At 43.6% G+C, this 20,829-nt stretch overlaps 1 protein-coding gene and 1 non-coding gene across 14 annotated transcripts; both read right to left on the bottom strand.

Annotated features, from left to right (window-relative positions):
* Positions 1-10,371: 10,371 nt before the first annotated feature.
* gmeb1 (glucocorticoid modulatory element binding protein 1) lies at positions 10,372-17,885 on the bottom strand. 13 transcript variants are annotated; one of them, XM_021560260.3, is made up of 10 exons: positions 17,442-17,885; positions 16,202-16,358; positions 15,926-15,981; positions 15,714-15,832; positions 15,278-15,381; positions 14,867-15,015; positions 14,413-14,553; positions 13,874-14,011; positions 13,325-13,462; positions 10,372-13,004 (listed from the first exon to the last, which is right to left on the bottom strand). In XM_021560260.3, exons 2-10 carry the CDS (start codon positions 16,330-16,332, stop codon positions 12,034-12,036), a joined length of 1,947 nt encoding a protein of 648 aa, XP_021415935.3. In that variant the 5' UTR covers positions 16,333-16,358; positions 17,442-17,885; the 3' UTR covers positions 10,372-12,033. The 13 variants fall into 13 exon arrangements, with proteins under 13 accessions (XP_021415935.3, XP_090084023.1, XP_021415936.3 ...); XM_090227897.1 differs by having other exon boundaries at positions 13,325-13,447; XM_021560261.3 differs by having other exon boundaries at positions 16,202-16,355.
* On the bottom strand, positions 17,750-17,885 carry LOC118946553 (U11 spliceosomal RNA). Its single transcript, XR_005041424.1, has one exon. It is a non-coding gene; the product is annotated as a U11 spliceosomal RNA (small nuclear RNA).
* Positions 17,886-20,829: the final 2,944 nt, after the last annotated feature.

Here is a 20,829-nt window from a genome sequence, read left to right as displayed (position 1 = left end):
AAACATGACGTGCATCATCCTATGACTTAGAGGATAAAGAGAAGAAACATGACGTGCATCATCCTATGACTTAGAGGATAAAGAGAAGAAACATGACGTGCATCATCCTATGACTTAGAGGATAAAGAGAAGAAACATGACGTGCATCATCCTATGACTTAGAGGATAAAGAGAAGAAACATGACGTGCATCATCCTATGACTTAGAGGATAAAGAGAAGAAACATGACGTGCATCATCCTATGACTTAGAGGATAAAGAGAAGAAACATGACGTGCATCATCCTATGACTTAGAGGATAAAGAGAAGAAACATGACGTGCATCATCCTATGACTTAGAGGATAAAGAGAAGAAACATGACGTGCATCATCCTATGACTTAGAGGATAAAGAGAAGAAACATGACGTGCATCATCCTATGACTTAGAGGATAAAGAGAAGAAACATGACGTGCATCATCCTATGACTTAGAGGATAAAGAGAAGAAACATGACGTGCATCATCCTATGACTTAGAGGATAAAGAGAAGAAACATGACGTGCATCATCCTATGACTTAGAGGATAAAGAGAAGAAACATGACGTGCATCATCCTATGACTTAGAGGATAAAGAGCTTATGGCTACTCATTGACCTTTGGCAGTATCAGACTGGACTAAGCTGGTAGGAGCACGATATCGACCAGGGCCAGAGACCCACATCTCTCACTCCCTTAGAAAAGCAGGATAGTTCTTTATTTCGAATCACACACACACACAGACAGAGACACACACACACACACACACACACACACACACACACACACACACACACACACACACACACACACTTCACATTTATGGGCGTAATTGCAGTACAAGATGGTACTTTAAACATTGTTGCTTCTCATCAGCACAAAGCAATTACACAGAGCCCCAGGGGGGAGGATAAAAAAAACATGCAGAGTGGAGAATGAACCCTGCACTACCAGGTGTTGGAGACTGGCTGCATCAGGATTAGATTTAACAGGAGACCAGGCCACAGCACTGTGGATCACAATACTGATCAGAGCACCTACCTTCAGCTCTCAGATCAGCTCCTCTCTTCTCCTCTCAGTTCGGCCAGGCTCTGTTTCTTAGGATCTGGAGAGGGAAAGAGAGGAAGTTTGTCAGCTTGTTGAACTGTGAGAGAGGGCATGTTAAAGAAGGTATGTACTACATTGGCCTACAGGGGCCAAGGGCTTCAGTCAAGTAAGTCATCTCCCTTGGGCTAATGAATTTGGGTGCCCAAGAATATTTAGTTTGTAAAGTGGGTTTTATTGGGGAATAAAGTCGCTGTGTGTAGATGAGAATACATAGATATTTTAAGCCCGCAATACACAGACATGTATTCACACACTTCTGTTAATTGAGTGCTAAATCAGGGGAGCGGTGAGTAAACACAACTGTGACATTTAAAATGAATTATTATAAGTGTGAAAGTAATTCAAGTGTTTAGTTATAATAACACACACACACACACACACACACATACACACACACGCAATGCCAACCTGTGAAAATTAACTATACTTTCCCTTTCACTCGGTTTATTACAACCCATCTCCCCCTTCTCTCTCGTTCACTCCCCCTCCATCTCACTCGTTCTCACTACTTCTATCCCTATCTCCCTGCGTGTTTGCCTTATCTCTCCAACCTCCAAGAAGCACACACATTTCAATTATAATTTCCTATTCAAATAGGAAATCCCTCTTTAAAGACTGATAACACTTTATCTCTGGCATTCTAATGAGACACAGAGAGACAGAGACAGAGACAGAGAGAGAGAGAAAGAGAGAGGGGAGAGAGACAGAGACAGATACAGAGACAGAGACACAGAGAGAGAGAGAGAGAGAGAAAGAGAGAGAGAGCATGTCTTATGAAATCCTCATCAATCATTATCATTACTTTTACATTACCCTGCAATAGTGGTTATCAATTGGTAAAAAACTTCCAGTCTCTTTCTCTCCCTCTCTCCTCACAAGCAGAAACACACACATTTATTGTGATCAGCATACGACATGACTCCTGCTGCTTCTCACCAATAAACTAATCTGACATTTTGAGTACATTTCAATTGATTGATTTTAAAAGCGCTTTGTTTCCGTTTTCAAAATGTTTGATGTTGTTTCCCATAAAATCCATAGTTGCTACATGATTGTAGACATTTTCGCTTCATGTTTGGTACGATATATTGTTGCATTTCATGTACCATTCCCTCTCCTGAGTGGACGCGATGTTTATAGTGCAGATAAACATTCGCAAGACTGATGAGGTAGAAGTTTAAATTATTTCCATCAACTGTATTTGCGTTTATTCCTTGGAGCTCGTAGTTTGTCAAGTGTCCGGTAGGCTACCTTAGAAAGTTGTATGTGCGCAATGGCGAGTTCCAATAGTTATAGTGAGTGGCATTCTGTGACTGAGTGGACTGTGAATAGTGAATTAAGTGGTGGTCGCTTCATGAACTGGTTCTGATTATGATTGTCTCTGCTTAGACTATTATTGTACAATGTAATGAAGGACTATGGAATATGTCTTTCACATTTGAATAGGTATGTGTTTAATTGTCAATCTGACATTGGTATAACCCAAGGAGTGGCCAAGTGAATATAAGCCCCTGTTTTGGGATTTTTTGGTCAGATTAGTTTTGGTATGTGAAAGGAAGCTGTGGTGAGCTTGGTATATATCCCAACATGAATTGGGGTAGACCAGGTTCCTACAAGACCCCCATTTTACAAGGCCATTCAGTCTAAGTACAAGGTTTTCCTGCTTGAGCATCAATATGGAGGAGATGCTGTTTTATCAGTTCAGTCAACAAAGAGTTATAGAGTTATATGGTCATGGGGTTAAACTCTACCCAACCACAACCTGCAAAGTCTAGAAAAACAAGCTATTATCTGAGGACAGAGGAGCAGTGACAGAATAAAACATTTAGACAAGAAAGGAGAGAAAGAAATGGGAAAGGAGGTTAGGAGAGAATGATGATTGATGGTGATCAGAGACATAGACAGCTCTGATGTCTCTCTCACAGTTCAGCCTAACCCTGCTGTCTCAGACAGAGATAAGGGGAAGGAGAAAGGGTCAGCATGACAGGCAGGGTGAAGGTCACACACACACAGACTTGAGAAAGATAAGAGGGGGGAGAGATAGGGCCGGCATGACAGGCAGGGTAACAACCCAACCCTCAATCTCTCACAGATCAAACCAGACTGTGTAAACAAGAATGCTCCTGTCTCCTCGAAGGATGCTAGGAGTTCCCACCTCTGTCCATCTCACACCCTGTTTGTCCCTAGCTTTTCCCTCCCTCCATTCATCCCGATGCTCCTCTTCACCCCCTTCTTGTACTTCTTCCTCTTCTTTCTCTAAGAATTATTGGAGTTCACACCTCTGTCCATCTCCCTCATTCTCTCACTTCTTACCTCCCCTCCTTCACCTCCCTCCATCCATCTCCCTCCCTTGCTCTTTCACTACCCTCCCTCCCTCCTTATCCTTCTTTCTCTCCTCCCTTACCTCCCCTCCCTCCCTCTCTCCTTCCCATCCTCTCTCCGTCCCTTCTTCCTTCCCCCCTTATCTCCCTAATCTTTTTTCGCTCCTCCCTTACCTGCCCTCTCTCCCTATCTCATTCCTTTCCTCTCTCTCTCCTTCCTTCCTTACTTCCCTCCCTGTCATTCTTTCTCTCCTTGTCATAGTCCAACAGGGAAGTCACACCTGCTGACTGAGGTAGCTGTGTCTCCTGTGGCTGACAACATGGCTGGCACAGAGGGGTTGACAGGATGACACACACACACACACACACACACACACACACACACACACACACCCACACACACACACACACACACACACACAAAAAGACATGGCTGGCATGCAAGGGGAACCAGGGTGGTGCGAGTGGTACTGCCAGCTGTCATGGTGGTATCTGTTGTCTTCCACACTGCACACAACCACCACACACACAACCACCACACACACAACCACCACACAACCACCACACACACAACCACCACACACACACATATTCACCACCACACACATCCACCACCACCACACACATCCACCACACATGCTCTGGCAGTCATGCCGACAAGGTCACTCTGCATGGTCTCACCCGCTTAAGTACCCTTTTCTTCATCACACTGAGTCTACTCAAAGGATGAATAGAGGATATCTCATAAAGTACCTCTCTTTTAGATTCATTCTTGGTTGCTTCATATAAACTTGGATAAAATATGCATACTCTGATGACAGTGACTCAGCTAAAAAGTGTGATGTGTACCATGTTTGAACTTGATCCTTGTGGAAGGTGAGAAGCACCAATTAAGAATGAAATATGAGGTACTATCATCTTTTCCTTTGGCTTAAAATAATTTAGAAACATTTTCCCACTTGCATCCTCTGAGAGGAACAGATTGCGGAGAGTGTCACCTAACTGTGAGGTGCATTTGACAGACAGCCAGGTTAAGCTTTTAAAAATGGAGATTCATTTGACTAAAATGTGCATTAAGTTGGATTTAAAAGTAAAGTAGATGATCTAAGAGCAAAAAAATGCAAATGATCCTCTGAATATGTAATTGCCTTACTCCCCACTGTCTTCTCTGTGCACGCCAACATGTAAAATAAACATATTATTCAGCATACTTTAAGCCTTCCTTACTGTATATTATGCAATTTACATACATGACATTGAGATAGTTTTAAAGGTGGTTCATGAATATATTTCCTCTCAGTCACTAACACAGCGTACATGACATAACACAGAGAGAGAGTCAGAGACAGACAGCGAAAGAGAGAGAGAGATTTAGTCCAATAGTTACATAATTAAAAACACAAACTTTACTTAATTTTAACATTTAGAACCAAGCCCCCGTCCTGCGTCCTTTGTACATAGAACCCCCCTGACGCCCCACACCACAACAAAGTCCCCCAGGCAGTTCAGCAGCCCGCTATATACATGCTCCAGTGTGAGCCAAGCCCACACCAGCAGCACAGAGAGAGAGAGAGAGAGAGAGAGAGAGAGAGAGAGAGACGTGGAAATAAAGAGAGAGCAGGAGAAGGAGAGAGAGAGAAAAGAGAGAAAAGAGAGAGAGAGAAAAAAAAGGGATAAGAGAGAGAGAGAGACGTGGAAATAAAGAGAGAGCAGGACAAGGAGAGAGAGAGAAAAGAAAGAAAGAGAGAGAGAGAGAAAAAGGGATAAGAGAGAGAGGTAGGTGCGAGCAGCCAGCCACTGCGTATGTGAAGAGATTACATGTACCCATCTATATTACTCACAAAGTGTCAACCATGTTGTCAGAACCCTCTGAATAGCCACAACACTGAAAAGACTCACCTACCATCCAAGCTGGAAAAGGACACTACAATTACAGGTCTTTCTTCTCTTTTTGATCTTGCGTGGAAAGGTAACACTATCCAGACACCAATTAAACACCTCTGTAATACACCTGTCCACAGCTTATCACCTTGACACAGGTGTGTGTGTGTGTGTGTGTATATGTGTGTGTGTGTGTATATGTGTGTGTATATGTGTGTGTATATGTGTGTGTGTGTGCTTTCTAAATAATCGCATCGTTGCTAGTTTAGCGTTAGCATCATCCTCCTGCTGAAACGCTAGACAATGGAGAGTTAACACACACACCTCCAACTCACCTGACACAGATGAGGGTGCCGTTGTTGCCAGACACCTCATGACAGGATCCTCTGTGATTGGTTCACACCAGTCCCACCTGTCTTGCCACTTCAATGCTGTGTGTGTGTGTGTGTGGGGGGGTCTGGGATCAGCAGCCAGATGGTCTGGGATTAGAAGCTCCTGGCCAGTCTCACAGTTTTGCCATGATGCTCCTATACTGCCCGGCACCTGGGTGATGGAAACAGGGAGAACAGGCCATGGCTCGGATGGCTGGGGTCCCTGGTGATCTTCTTGGCCTTCCTGTGACACTTGATGTCCTGGAGGGCAGGCAGTGTGCACCCAATGGTGCGTTCGGGTGAGTGTACTACCCCTTGTAGCACCTTGAGTGCCTACCTCCTCTCTGTAGGCTGTCTCGTCGTGTCGTCAGCGATGATGGAGTTGTAACTGTGTAAGGCCACGCAGTCATGGGTATACAGGGAGTACAGGAGGGGACTGAGGACTCACACATGTGGGGCCCCTGTATTTAAAATCAGTGAAGAAGAGGTAATGTTGGCTACCTGTAAGAAAGTCCAGGACTCAGTTGCACAGGGAGGAGTTCAGTCCCAGGGCCCTGAGCTTTGAGGTGATCTTAGATGGCACAATGGTATTGAAGACAGAGCTATAATCGACGAACAGCATCCTCACATATGCTCTACGTTTGTCCAGGTGGATCTGTCAGGGTGGTAGGCGAATTGGAGAGGGTTGAGTGTGTCGGGGAGGGAGGAGGTGAAGTGGTCTTTGACTAGACTCTCGAAGCACTTCATGATGAGAAAGCTAGTGCTAAGGGTCAGTAGTCATTTAGTTCAGTTACTTTCCCTGTCTTGGGCACGAGGATGATAGTGGGGTTTCGATAAGCTTCAATATGAGGTCTGAAACCTAGTATGAAAGTGCATCCTTGTATCTGTGTGGTCTAATATAGTCAAAATATTCACCTTGGGGTCAATTGAGCCAATCACCATGGCATAAGTTGAGCCAATGGTTGAGCCATTGAAAAGTTTAGCAAATTGAAGTGTTTTGTTACCAGGCATCATGCAATGCATTATCGCTGGGATATGAGGTAACAACAGGGCCTGGCCTATTGTTGTGTAAAAAAAAGTGCAAAGAGATTATTAGATGTTAAGCCTATGTCAAAAGATTATTCAATAGATTAAAAGACAAAACAAGTGTTGTGTTGAATTGTGTTTGGGAAGAAAGGTAGTGGTAATATTTCATTCACTATGGAAATGTGGGGTAAGTCGTGCCAAGACACCACTTTTTTTGAACAAGCTATGTTTTCAAAACAGTAATGTTTACATGATTTCTGATTATTTCCAGGGATACACAACATCCTGAAATATATGTATATATCCTTCTTAGAAAGAATACTATATTCCCCCTGACGGAGTGATGCTGAATGTCAAAAACCACTCAACTTACCCCACTCTCCCCTATAACTCCTATAGCTAGAAGGCACAAACAGGTCTGACTCCTCTTTAGTGATGTGCCGGTTGACTCATAACCCGCAGTTAGTTTTCTCTGATTAATCTCCTCTCTAACATCTTTCTTATTCTTCATCATCTGTAGATTTTATATTGCGATTGGAAACCAACTTTAAGGTGCATTACCGCCACCAGCTGGACTGGAGTGTGGACCTCTTTCGTCTTTCAAATCACCCACACGGTTATATGCTCATAAAAAAACAATGAGTAGATGGGAGAGGAGGGACTTAAAAACGCATCACGCGTCAAACATTTTTGTGCCTGGCGATGCAGATGCCCGTTGACGCGCGCGAGCTGTTTGGTTGATAGGATCGTATGTGTACATTTATTTTGCAACGCTCACGCACGCAAAACGGGAGGTTTGGCAAGCATTCTCTTGCCTACATGACACCAGATATTCTCCCCCAGCCCACCCCTCAGACACTCTGACAGTTCAGAGCAAGGAAGACATCTCATATAATAACCAGCGGGACCCAGGTGCCATGTCAGCAATGCACAGCGAGAAGCCCCACACCCTTCAGGGATACATTCCATGACGGGAGGGATTAAACCACACAGAACAGTGGGGGTGACAGAGACATGGAGTTTAACGGGGTGTGTGTCTGTGTGCCATGGCAGAGTCCAGACACTCTAATCGTGCTGTCTCTATTAAAACCAGTTAAATGTAACTAAATGTAATCCTCAAAATTAATGATTTCTCATGAGAGGGCCATAAACTATAACTAGTAATGCTGCATACTCCGAGAAAGGCTCAAATCTCACATTTCTGGTTTTAAAAAAAAATGGTTATACAATGCTGAGGTGTAGACAATTTGATGACACAAGCTCAAGTCCACAGTACAAATATGATAAAAACACGAGATATTTCATATGATGTATTTCCTATTCAAAACAACTGTATTGTCAGCTTGAAATGACATATGCTTTTTAAATATAGCATAATCCAATCATAAAATGATTAACTAAGATTTCACACTCCTTATAACTGTAAAATACATATTTGTATGTTTAGTGTTAGAGAAAATGTGCATATGTTCTATAGGTCTCTCTTGATCAAAACGTCAGCCCCCATCACTGTGAAATTCTCACGGAGCTCTAGTTGTCCAACAGAGCTCTATCTTGGCTTCCTGGACTCGTTAGCAACTCGCCTTTCATCTCATATTAATATTGTCCCTCTATGACAAACAGAAAGTGTTTTTTGTTTCAAATCCATTCATCATTTCAATTATAAATCAATCTCTGAACTTGCTAGTGACAAAACCACTATCTCCTGCTGCACTGTGGATTCCACGCATATGTGTTGTTAGTGACTGATGTAGGGTTATCCCAGTAGTTGATGGACAGTCGGAAGAGCGAATGAAGTGGTAGGAGGGACAGCTTCAAGTGGTGTCGGCCAGGAACCGGTGCCAGAACTACGCAGGTCCCCAAAACAGGGGACTTTACATCTAAGAGGTTTAATGCAGGACAAGGCAGAAGCAATCCTTCTTGAATCAAGTGCTGCAACCTGCAATGAAATAGACCTTTACTGCTCTCTGGTGGTAAAAATAATGACATGATTTACTTTCTTTGTTTAGGAGCATTTTTGTTTTTCACCTTTATTTAACCAGTTAGGCTAGTTGAGAACAAGTTCTCATTTACAGCTGCGACCTGGACAAGAGAAAGCAAAGCAGTGCAACAAAAACAACAACACAGAGTTACACATGGGATAAACAAATGTACAGTCAATAACATAATCTGAAAATCTATATACAGTGTGTGCAAATATAGTAAGATTAGGGAGGTAAGGCAGTAAATAGGCCATAGTGGCGAAATAATTCAAATGTAGCATTAACACTGGAGTAATAGATGTGCAGATGATGATGTGCAAGTAGAGATACTGGGGTGCAAAAGAGCAAAAAAATTATATGGGGATGAGGTAGTTGGGTGGGCTATTTACAGATGGGCTGTGCACAGGTGCAGTTATCGGTAAGCTGCTCTGACAACTGATGCTTATAGTTAGTGAGGGGGATATAAGTCTCCAGCTTCAGTGACTTTGACATAAAGTTAGCCCCTCAAACTCAACTCTGGACCTCGAAGCCAGTGCCATTGCATTTTTTCATTGTTCCCCTTAATCAGGGACTGATTTAGACCAGGGAAACCAGGTGGGTGCAATTAATTGTCAGGTAGAGCATAAAACCAGCAGGCTCCGGCCCTCATAGGCCCTGGTATACTGTTCTACCAGATAATTGATTGGACCCACCTCAAATCAAATCAAATTGTATTTGTCATATACACATGGTTAGCAGATGTTATTGCAAGTGTTGCGAAATGCTTGTGCTTCTAGTTCCGACAGTGCAGTAATATCTAACAAGTAATCTAACAATTCCACAACAACTACCTAAAACACACAAATCTAAGGGATAGAATAAGAATATATTCATATAAATATATGGATGAGTGATGACCGAGCGGCATAGGCAAGACACAATAGATGGTATGAAATACAGCATATGCATGAGATGAGTAATGCAAGATATGTAAACATTATTCAATTGACATTATTGAAGTGATTAGTGATCGATTTATTAAAGTGGTAAATGATTTCAAGTCTGTATGTAGGTGTCTGTAAAGTCTGTATTTCAAGTCTGTATCTGTGTTAGTGATGGTTTATCAGTCTGAAGGCCTTGAGATAGATGTTTTTCAGTCTCTCGGTCCCAGCTTTGATGCACCTGTACTGACCTCACCTTCTGGATGATAGCAGGGTGAACAGGTAGTGGCTCGGGTGGTTGTTGTCCTTGATGACCTTTTAGGCCATCCTGTGACATCGGGTGCTGTAGGTGTCCTGGAGGGCAGGTAGTTTGCCCCCGTTGATGCGTTGTGCAGAACTCACCACCCTCTGGAGAGCCTTGCAGTTGTGGGCAGTGCAGTTGCCGTACCAGGCTGTGACACAGCCCGACAGAATACTCTCAATTGTGCATCTGTAAAAGTTTGAGAGGTGGTGTGTCCCAGGTATAAATCAGTCCCTGATTAGAGGGGAACAATTAAAAAACACAGTGGAACTGGCTTTGAGGTCCAGAGTTCAGTTTGAGGAACCTAGCGGGTTCCAGGATAGAGCTTGGTGATGTTGGAAGGGGGCTTTTAGAGGGTGTGGCCGATCCATCCGTCTCCATCTCCTCCTTTGGATCTCCTCCACAGAACATGACTAATGCACTCCCAACCACCAAACCAAACCACACCACCAATTGATTTCTTTTAATAATATTAAAACACATTACAAAGTAATTATGGAAATACAGAACAGGTCATTACAGATAACAACTTTGTTCACATTCATTGACCAAAATAATTGAATGAATTTATTCATTTTGGTCTCAGCACTGCACTTCTGTGTCTGTTATTATGAGTAAAATAAACTGAGTAAGAACTTTTATTTGTTCTAGGCCGGGTAGCGGTTTGGGTAACACTTTGCTTGAAGGGGGTGAACATGAGGCTGATGTTGAATAAATGTGTTATGAATGTTATGAATGATACTGCAACACTAATATAGGTACTATTACATTTCCATTTCAGTCTTTTAGCAGACGCTCTTATCCAGAGCGACTTACAGGAGTAATTATGGTTAAGTGCCTTGCTCAATGGCAAATCGACAGATTTTTCACCTAGTCGGCTCAGGGATTTGAACCAGCGTCCTTTCTGTTACTGACCTACCTGCCGCCTCAAACGCTGATTTGTCACATAAATGCACCCATTCACTCAGGTTACAGACCATGTAACTAGGCTTAGGAGCCCTAGACAAAGCGAGTGCAACAATATCCGCAGGCTAGTGAATGGTTATGGAAGGTTTCATTAAAGGTCTTATGAAAGTGTGTGTATACTTTCTTCCTAAAGTGTTACAGCATTTTGTTCAGCTTGACATACGAGTCCCTGTCATTATTCTTTGACTTACATAACCATCTTGGTCATACTTTAACTTTGGGTCCATTTCTATCTATACAAAACCTTGTTGCTAAAATAACCACATGCTAAAAATCCTAGAGGGGGGAAAAACTGCAAATGTGTTGTTCTCTATGGAGCTTGCATATACAATACATCTACCGCATTTGTCACCATACAGAGAATCAGGGTGAAATATAATGCAAATCCTGCAAAGAAAATGCCAAAACAGCTTCGATCTGACAATGGTGAGCTCAACAAGATACCATCTTTGTTTTGTTTGACAAAAACTGCAGAAAAGACTTCATCCCAAAAGCTGCAAAGAGAATGTGGTATGCTTTCTATTGTTGAAAGAAATGTGTAACATAGAGCAGACTTTGTTTTAGAACTGTTGCCATCATCCCACAGTAGACCTCTAGCTCCACACACACACCAAAAGGGTAACACACCTTGAATACAACACCAGACTGTTATTCATACCAATCTCAAGCCAATAACCTGGGACCTTTTCTGAAAATTGTATTTGGGTGTCTTCTTCAAGTTGAAGTCATACAAATGCGTAACAAAAACAAACAATATAAGATACGGTGCCTGGCTATGTTGTCATTTTGTTTTAATAAAAACTAAGGAAACAACAATGAAAATAAGGGACACCTTGGCCTAGCTGCTAAGGACCACAGCTACTCTAAAAAGGCTAGGTCTTTGGCAGCTTTCTGTCTACACTCCACACACTTGATTACACCACAAGTCTGCCTGCGTATTCTCTTTTATGTTCTGTCCATGAGTCCATCCCTACTCTGGTCCCAGATCTTTTTGTTCCATCTTGCCAGCTCCTACGATAATTGTCACAGCAAGATGGCAAGACAGCACAAACAGATCTGGGAACAGGCTAGTCCCATCCCTACTGTCGGACATGGCTCCAGGGGGAAGAGAGGGTATTGTCTTTGTCTGCAGAGCTGAGCTGGATCATTTGTCCTTGTCCTCTTCCTGAGTCTCCTCCTCGATCACCATTATCCTTAGGCCTGAGATCTGCCCATTAGCATCCAGCTGTACCCCCTCTACCTGGCTCTGCTGCCCAGCCTCAAGCACCTCCCCCTGGGCATCTTCCGACTCCCCCTGCATCACCATCTCCTCCCCTCCCTCCCCCTCATTCCCCTCCGAGACCATGGTCACCTCCATCCCAGCATGGACCACTACGGCAGAGTCCTCCTCCCCAGCCTCGGCCTCTCCTTCTTGGGCCAGCTGTAACTCCATCACCGCCCCCATGGTCTGGTCATGGTCTCCCGGCGCGGGGTCGATCTCAATCACGGTGGTGTGTGCCTGGCTCTTGTCCTCAACCCCCTCCACCAATCCCTCCTGTACCATCCCCATCTCCACAACCTGGCCCATGGGCTGCTCCACCATCATCTCCCCACCGTCGGTCACCCCTCCCTGGGTGAGTTGGACCAGCTCCACAGGACTCATCATGGTTCCTCCCAGCTGACTGGGGTCCTGGAGGGTGGTGCCCACTAGCGTCAGCCCCTGGGAAGGGTGCAGCGTCAGGGTCTCCGTCTTGCCGTCGGCCCCCACCATGGTGGTGATGTATCGGGTGAAGGTCTGAGAGCCGGCGGGCAGAGTGTGAAGGGTTACTGTGTTGTTCTGTTGACCCAGCGTGGCCATTGGGAGGCCTGACAGGGAGAAGGGCTGGCCCATGGAGGAGAATGAAATGGGGGAGAGGATAGTGAACTGCTGGGGCTGCAGGGTGGCTGTCTGGGGCTGGGAGGGGGAGGAGGTGAGGGTGGTGGTGGAGGCTGGCCGCTGCAGGCGGGGGCGTTTGGCCTTGGGCTTGGTGGGTTTGCCTCCTGGGGTGTGGCTGATGTTGTTGAGGGGCTGAGGGTGGCAGAGCTGAGCCCTGACGTGCTGCTGTCGTCTCTGTTCCTCCAGCTGCATCTCCAGGTCTGTGGAGATCAGGTCAGAGGTTAGACATGACTCAGATGGTGCTCTACAGTAATCAACCGTGTCAATTAGCAAGTGAATACTTTTAGTTTGAGGCCATATCCAATACAGGTGTATCTTTGCAATCAAATGTAGACTTAAATGCGGAATATACATTTCAGTTGAATGCATTCAGTTGTACAACTGACTTTCCCTTTCGATTACATTTGTTGTTCCTGACCATTCACATTAAATGACTAAAAGTTAAATTCTCCAAAACATCATAGGCTACATACCTTTGCCTGAAGTTACTGAATTGAAAAGTGAATTGATCATTACTCACTGGTCAGTGTGCTAAGGACCTGCTCCTCTCCAGGGTCAGTCTGTTCTCTCCTTACGCTCAGGATGTGTTTGACCGAGTCCAGCAGGCCGAACACCTGGGCCAGGTTACTCAACACTGCCACCTCTACCAGACAGGAATCTGAGGTCCATCAGTGGGTAATCAATCACATGGTCAGTAATAACACATCCATCAGTCAATCAATTAATCAAAGACATGAAATGTGTTTCAACAAGACATATGTGTACCTTATTTTTTGGTTGCCCCCATAATCTAGTCTTTTCCTTATGTTACTCCTGAGAAGTCAACATTACTTCTCATTTTATTTCATCCCCTGACTTGATCAACAGAAACCAACATTGCACCTGTGTGGCACCATGCATATACCCTTAGAATTGACCTGTACCCTATCCCCTCTGTCCTAGGACTAGGTACCAGTACCCACACCTATGTCTTGCATGGCAGCCTGCTTGCTGTTTAGCTGCACTCTTCTCAGCATCCATGACCTGTACCCTGTACCCGATCTCCTGTGTCCTATGTGCCAGTACCTACCAGCGTCCTGCATGGCAGCCTGCTCGCTGCGTAACTGCACTCCTCTCAGCATCTCCAGCAGCTCTGTCCTGATGTTGTCCACCACCTCCCCCATCAGGCCTACATCAGCTATGCCTCTCCAGAAGTTCAACGTCTCCTCTGGGGGAACATAAAGGACACAGCAGAGTTCAAATTCAATGTGGGATATATGCAATGTGAGTCACAGTTATGTGAGAGAGGTGAGGAAGAATTCATCCAGTTGCATGCCAAGCAGACCTAGTCAAATACGTGTCACATACTTGAGATGTGGTTGGTTTAGCTTGACCGACATGTAGGGTCGGTGGAGTTTGCACTTTGGGGATTATTCTATTGGATTTATTTTTACCGTGCGAGCTAAACCAATCGCACTCAACAGCAAGTACTTGACATAGCTTCATACCTGGGTTAAATGCACTAAGATTAATACAAGACCAATGCCCAGACAACTATTTGACTTCAGAGTTGAGAGTATAAATACAGAAAACAGTCACGAGTGGGAACAGTTTAGGTGAAGAACTCACCTGATATCTCACTGGTTTCCTTCTTCTCTGTTGTCTCCACTGCTACGGCCCCAGAACTCCAATCCACTGTTCCGGTCAGAACCTCTGACCTCTCCTCTGTTGTCATGGCAACCTGGCCACCATTACCAATCACCACCTGGGCTACATGTCCAAAAAGGGGAGAGACATGGTTAGCTCCACTACTTACAATGTTCAATACACAACATAAAACAGATGGTTCAGGTCCTGCATGCTTATTATATATATATATACACACCAATGAAAATGTAAAGTTAATTGACATGCCTTAGAATATCACAAATTCAAAAGGAGGTAATGGGAGAAAATAGGATTAAAAGGTTATTTACCAAAAATAACTGCCAGACAAAAAAATAACTGACAAACTTTTAAATAGTTTTGCCACAGACAACCTGAGCTCTTAACAGACCCCGGGGAGGGGCGTGTCTGGTCTCACCTTGTGAGGAGGTGGGTGTGGTGAGGCCGCTGCCGTCAGGGGGGAAGCGCGTGTTGTTGATCAGCAGGTCAAACTTGGTGCTACGACACGTGTTGGTGCACAAAGTGTTGTGTTCATAGAAGTCTAGCTGCCCCGAGTCCATCATCTTCCTGAAGGAGAGATGATTAGATAAAAGGTTAAGAGTGAGGAAAGAGAGCGGGAAGGGACACACCATGTGCATCAATCACCTTGGGTTGATTTTCCCCTCAGACCTGGGCTCCTAACTTGCAACCCTCCAGTTTCTGGCACACCTCTCTAACTTCTTGGCTACCTCTGATGCCTAAGAGATAGGCATTTTGCCTATCTAATGATCTCTCCACAAGTGCGTAGGGGCTAGAGGTTGATGTGGGACAGGTTGACTCTACTTCTCACCTGAGCATGACCCCGCCCATCCGGATAGCTCTCTTCCAGTCTTTCAGTGTAGCCTTCCCAGACATGTGGACAAACTGCTTGGGACTGATCAGCTGGTCTTCATACTGTATGGTGCAGACATTATAGGTAGAGTTTAGAAAGGAACCATCAGTTCACTGGGATGACAAAACAGATACATATACCACCTTATCATAAAGGAGACAGCAAAGAAACAACTGGCCAATGAGAAACCTTCAACTGATGTCTAAGGCATTGTTGAAGCAAACGGTATGATGTGACATTCTCACAATCTCTTCTGTTGACAATGTACAAACAGGACTAAAACTCTTAAAAAGTATACCAAAGCTGGCAGTCTGAGCTGTTCCTTCTCTGCACACTAGCATTTGAAAAGCTTTATGATTTCTGTAGAGAATACAGTGACCATGACAATACTAACCTTGACACATTTTACGTTTATTCCAGGACAGACAAACTTCTTGACCAGTAGCACAGCTTTACACTCTCCACATGTGATGGGATAGCCCAACTCTACGTCCTCCCCGTCAACTGTCGTTTCTTCTCAAGGAACACACACACACGTGCACATGTTTTATGATATGCTTTGTTTGTGTGGGACTGTGTGTGTGTGTCTGTGTGTGTGTTACTTACCTGGGTGTGACTCCACAGCCACAACAGCTGTGTCTGCCTCTCCCGACTCATCCATACTGCAAGGGAAAGTGAATACAAAACAAATGAAAACTTTGGCTAAAAAACAAAGCAGGGTCTGCTTGCCACAAGACGGTGTTAGCTCACTAACCTAAAGCCTAGGCAATCAGCTTGGGGAGCCATCATGTGAGCGTGGTTCACCGAACCAACTCTGTTACACTAGTCTTGTCCTCTTTCCCCCCCCACATCAGGCTCAAGTAAACATCAGTGTGTACCTACCTTGCTGTGATTGGTTGTAGCTGGAGGATGACCTGTGTCTTGCTTTCATTGTCATCACCATCATCTTCCTCAGCAGCCCTCATCACCATCAAGTCCCCCATGGAGACTGTCGTCACCTCGGTTTGTGCCATCCTGACTCCTCTCCCAGTGTAACCTACTGAAAGCCCCAGATAGGGATGAAGAGCACAATGGTGACAAATAGGGAAGATTAGAAGAATGTGTGTGTGAAAGACTACTCACATACGGGAGGACAGATAGGACAAGGTAAAATATAGATAAGATGCTCTCAGGGCAGACCATGCCCATAAACCGATTCAGTTCAGTTGCCTCTCAGTTTCAGCCAATGGCTGTATGGTTTAATTCAAACCTCCAAAGTGTTATTCGGTTATTCTGTCCTAGTTAGAAAGGGGGGCACTGCATGGGGCTCATTGAAAGCCACGGTTACTAGCTAGCTAGCTATCTTTCCTACTTGGTCCCTACACATTTAAAAGGCGAGGAGAAAAACCTGACTGAAAACTTGCTTTGTATAACTTTTAACTAGTAGCTAGCTATCGTTACACCTGGTCTCCTGGCTGTAACTAGTGCACTACATTGCCCATATCCACAGAAACGTTGCGTTAGCTAGCTAACGTACTAGTTAAAAGTAATGTTTGTACTCCGTTTTTCTCCTCGCAACGTTTCTGTGGGTATGGGCAGGGCAGTGCACTAGTTACAGTCAGGAGATCAAGTGGAACATAGCTAACTAGCTGCTAAAGCGCCATTTGCCCGAATAGCCTTCCCCGCTGATCTGTATAGCTGAACGGCCTACGCCCATGCATTGTACTAGTCCGGCTATCTTGCTAGCAAGGTGGCGGCTTGTAGCTAGCAAGATGGCTAAGCTAACTAAAGTAATGGACTTTGGGCAGAGGTTTGGCGCTCACGCAACCTGTGGCCGGGCTGTTACTAGCCACCTTGAGATTTACAGCGTGGCGGCGGTTACGTACCGCTTGTTTCAGACGATAGCGTGCGTCCGTTCTACTTTTCTTTTCCCCTTCAAAATTACGTCCCTGTGCGGCAGCACGTACACCAAACAACAACGCGGCGACGGCGTTGCCCCGCCATTCGGAGCAAGCACGGGGTGTTACCCCTTTAAAATGACCAAATCTACGTAGAGATAGACATTACCTCGCATATAAATCAGTTAGCCTTTATGAACCGAATACACCTAACAGTACAAAGCCATCGTTTAGATTTCCCTTACCGTTTTTATGAAGTCGAACACATCCCTACAAGCTGCTGGGCATGCGCACTTCGAGCAGTCACACTTCCTCATATAGCAGTGCAGCTCGACAGTCACGCGTGCTGCATCCTCAAAAATAGGTCAAAAATAAAAACAAGCCTGTTGACAACAAGTCCCTGTTAAATGTTTTATGACGGCAATCATCACTTGTTTCACAGCATTAGGATAATTGGATTATGACCTGCTTTTGTTAATGCATGTTTTGTGGTCTGAACGGGCGCCGCAATGGAATGAATAAATGCTTGTTTTGTTTTCTTTGTACATAATTTTGGAGCGCAAAGATTCACGATCATTCGCAGCTCCGGGCAGTAAAAATTATGCTTCCGAAATCTCTTGATATCGATTCCGCAAGAAGAGTGGTGAATCCCCACCCTCCTTGTGCTAAACATAGCAGAAGCCCTTTTTAACGTTGAAATTACAGTTTTTACAATCTGTTCTTTGGACACAGGGACTTCAGTCAGGGTAAGGAAAAACATTAAATGTATTTTATTCTGTTAGTGATTATCCGTTGTATAAAATACTTAAAATATATCTTAGTTGACAAAACAACGAATAATATTGATGAATCAAATAGAATTAGATGCATTTATCCGTGATTTTCCATAAAGCAAAGCATCATGGGACAGATAGGTTGAACATTTTAGATTGTGATTGGTCCCCACGATAGCGCCTTGTAAATGTATTCCAAATCGACCTCTTCCCGGATTGTTTCTCAGTCCTCCAGAAGTGTGTGCACTTTAACTACTCCCTGCAAATTAAACAATATTGGATTGTGTACTAGCGTTTCAAGATACCATTAATTTCATTTCAAATTAATGAAGGGAACAAGTGCACACTTCAGGAGAAGTTTGAGATTATTGGGACGTAACGCTAGGGTAGTCGCGAAAATGTATCCAGCATTTGTCAAATTAACATCAAAAGTTGTTGTTTTTCGTGCATTTTAGCTAACCCTTTTCATAAACGTAACCTAATTATCCTAACCTTCTGCGTAAATTCTGCTAACAATCGGACCTCTGAAATAATGAATGGCCCTCCCTTCAGTCAAATATATGTTTACCCGACCTCCCCTAAAACCTGGAGAGAAAAAAAGTATCCCTCCACTAATACCAAAAACAATAATTCAAACAAAGTGGATAGCACATAACATTCCTACTGTTTATCCTCACTCATAGTACAGACCATACGTTCAGTTCTAAGAAACTGTTCTTCATTTTGTAGTTACATGACAAAGTAGCCAGAAGGTTGTGGATTCGCATATCACCACGGGCAAGTGTAGGGGTGATAAGATCCCCATTATAGTAAAAGCACTGCATACATTTATTATCTTATTTGTGTCCGATTAAAAAAAAATGCTTTTTATACACGCAATTCATGCACTTCTACGTCATTTTACATGACTGGAGAAAAGCAGAATAGTTTTTATACGACAACAGAGCCTGACAACGAACGAGCGCATGCTGTGAACGAGCGCATGTAGCCCCGGAGACGTTTAGATTTCTATACAGGCTACTGTTAAAAATAGGACTGTACTTTGTTTGGAACAGTGCTAAAGTTGTCTATCAACTGTACACATTGAGTGCAACAGAAGGAGTTACAACTAAAGTCTCAGATCATCAAAGAATTCGAGAAAAATACAATTGTTTTTTAACACAGCAGCCGCATATCATCAGGTAGGCCTACAGTGCATACGGAAAGCATTCAGACCCCTTGACTTTTTCCACATTTTGTTACGTTCCAGCCTTATTTTAAAATAGATTAAATCGTTTTTTTTCCCCCTCATCAATCTATACACAATATTCCACAATGACAAAGCAATAACTTTTTTTTTTGCTAATTCGTTAAAAATTAACGGAAATATCAGAATAATCAGAATATCAGAATTATATAATTATTCAGACACATTACTCAGTACTTTGTGTATATGCACTTATAAAAAAATGTTTTGGGGGAAATGATCATTTTCAAATGTATTCTATTTTATTCAATGATATTGTTGTTACATAATATACGTGTTTACTGTGATTAGGGCATGGGAATATAAGAGCATATGCTAGACTAAATTAACAAATTAGGCATGCATAGTTTACCGCATGATCCTCAAACCAAAGACTGGCCAAACTCGTGTTTCTGAAAGTGAATTCCAATGCACTGTAGAATGACTGTGTAGCTTAATAAGGCATATTTTCCTTTTATTCAGCCTAAATGCGACATTTAATAGGCATGTTGTTGAAGTGCTATTGTTGATGTGTTTTTGAAATGCTGATTGCTCCTGCCAGCCTGTAGCATGTCACAAATAAGTCACAATTTATATCTTAAATGGCAGGTTATAGCCTTGAAATAATAATAATATAGCCTAAATAATTCATTTTCGTTCCTTCTTGGGCTACCTGGTTTGCTCCTGACTGACTTAGTATGTAGTTTAATAGCATGTTGAAATGTTGAACCTCAAAAGAAAGTGTCAGAATCACACATTACTTCCTAAGCAAAGTACATTTTATAAGGGCACAAGACGAGACCCAAATGCAGGCACAGGAGGCTGATGGTAGAGCTCCAATATTTATTATAACAAAGGGACTAGGTAAAGGCAGGTCTGGGACAGGCGAGAGTTCATAAACCAAGTGAGAGTCCAAACAGTAACAGACGATAGGCAGTCTCGAGATCCAAGTACAAAACAGTACAAGGGAACAGGCAGAGTGGTCAGACAGGCGGGTTCGGAGTCAGGACAGACAAGGGTCAAAACCAGGGGGACTAGAAACAAACAGAGACTGGGGAAAAATAGGCGCAAGGAAAACCACTGGTTGACTTGGCAAACAAGACGAACAGAGACACAGGAAACACAGGGATATATACACCGGGGATAATAACCGACCCCTGGAGGGGGTGGGGACAATCACAAGGACAGGTGAACCAGATCAGGGTGTGACACATTTTTTGTCTCCTCGGCTATAGTTGGTTGTACTGCAGCCTATGAATGTCAAAAAGGGAACAAATAAATCCCAAAATGCATCAGAGTCTTTCCCGGCATTTTACAGCTTGTTTCTAGCACAAATCATTGCAGACTAAAGCGTCATTATAGATTGCTTTATATATTCATGTCCATTTCTGAGAGCCACAATACTCTCACACCCTCACATACCCCCTTAATTCGAGCCCTGGTTTTAACTTAACACACCAAGCCCTTCACTGACGCTGAGATACTTAAGGAGTGCATGGTGATGGAAGGAATTGGCTGACAAAGTCCATGGATAGTAGACTATCATTTAATCTGTCAAACAGGTAGGCCTACCTCTTATTTCTTGAATAGGAAGAAATAGGCTCCAACACAAAGCCCTCTTGTTGTTAGTAGCCT

The sequence above is a fragment of the Oncorhynchus mykiss genome, chromosome 30 (assembly GCF_057628025.1).
Source record: "Oncorhynchus mykiss isolate SJ-2025 chromosome 30, ASM5762802v1, whole genome shotgun sequence".
Lineage (NCBI taxonomy): Eukaryota > Metazoa > Chordata > Actinopteri > Salmoniformes > Salmonidae > Oncorhynchus > Oncorhynchus mykiss.
Note: the sequence above shows the minus strand (reverse complement) of the source record. Positions and strands in the feature narration are given on the sequence as shown.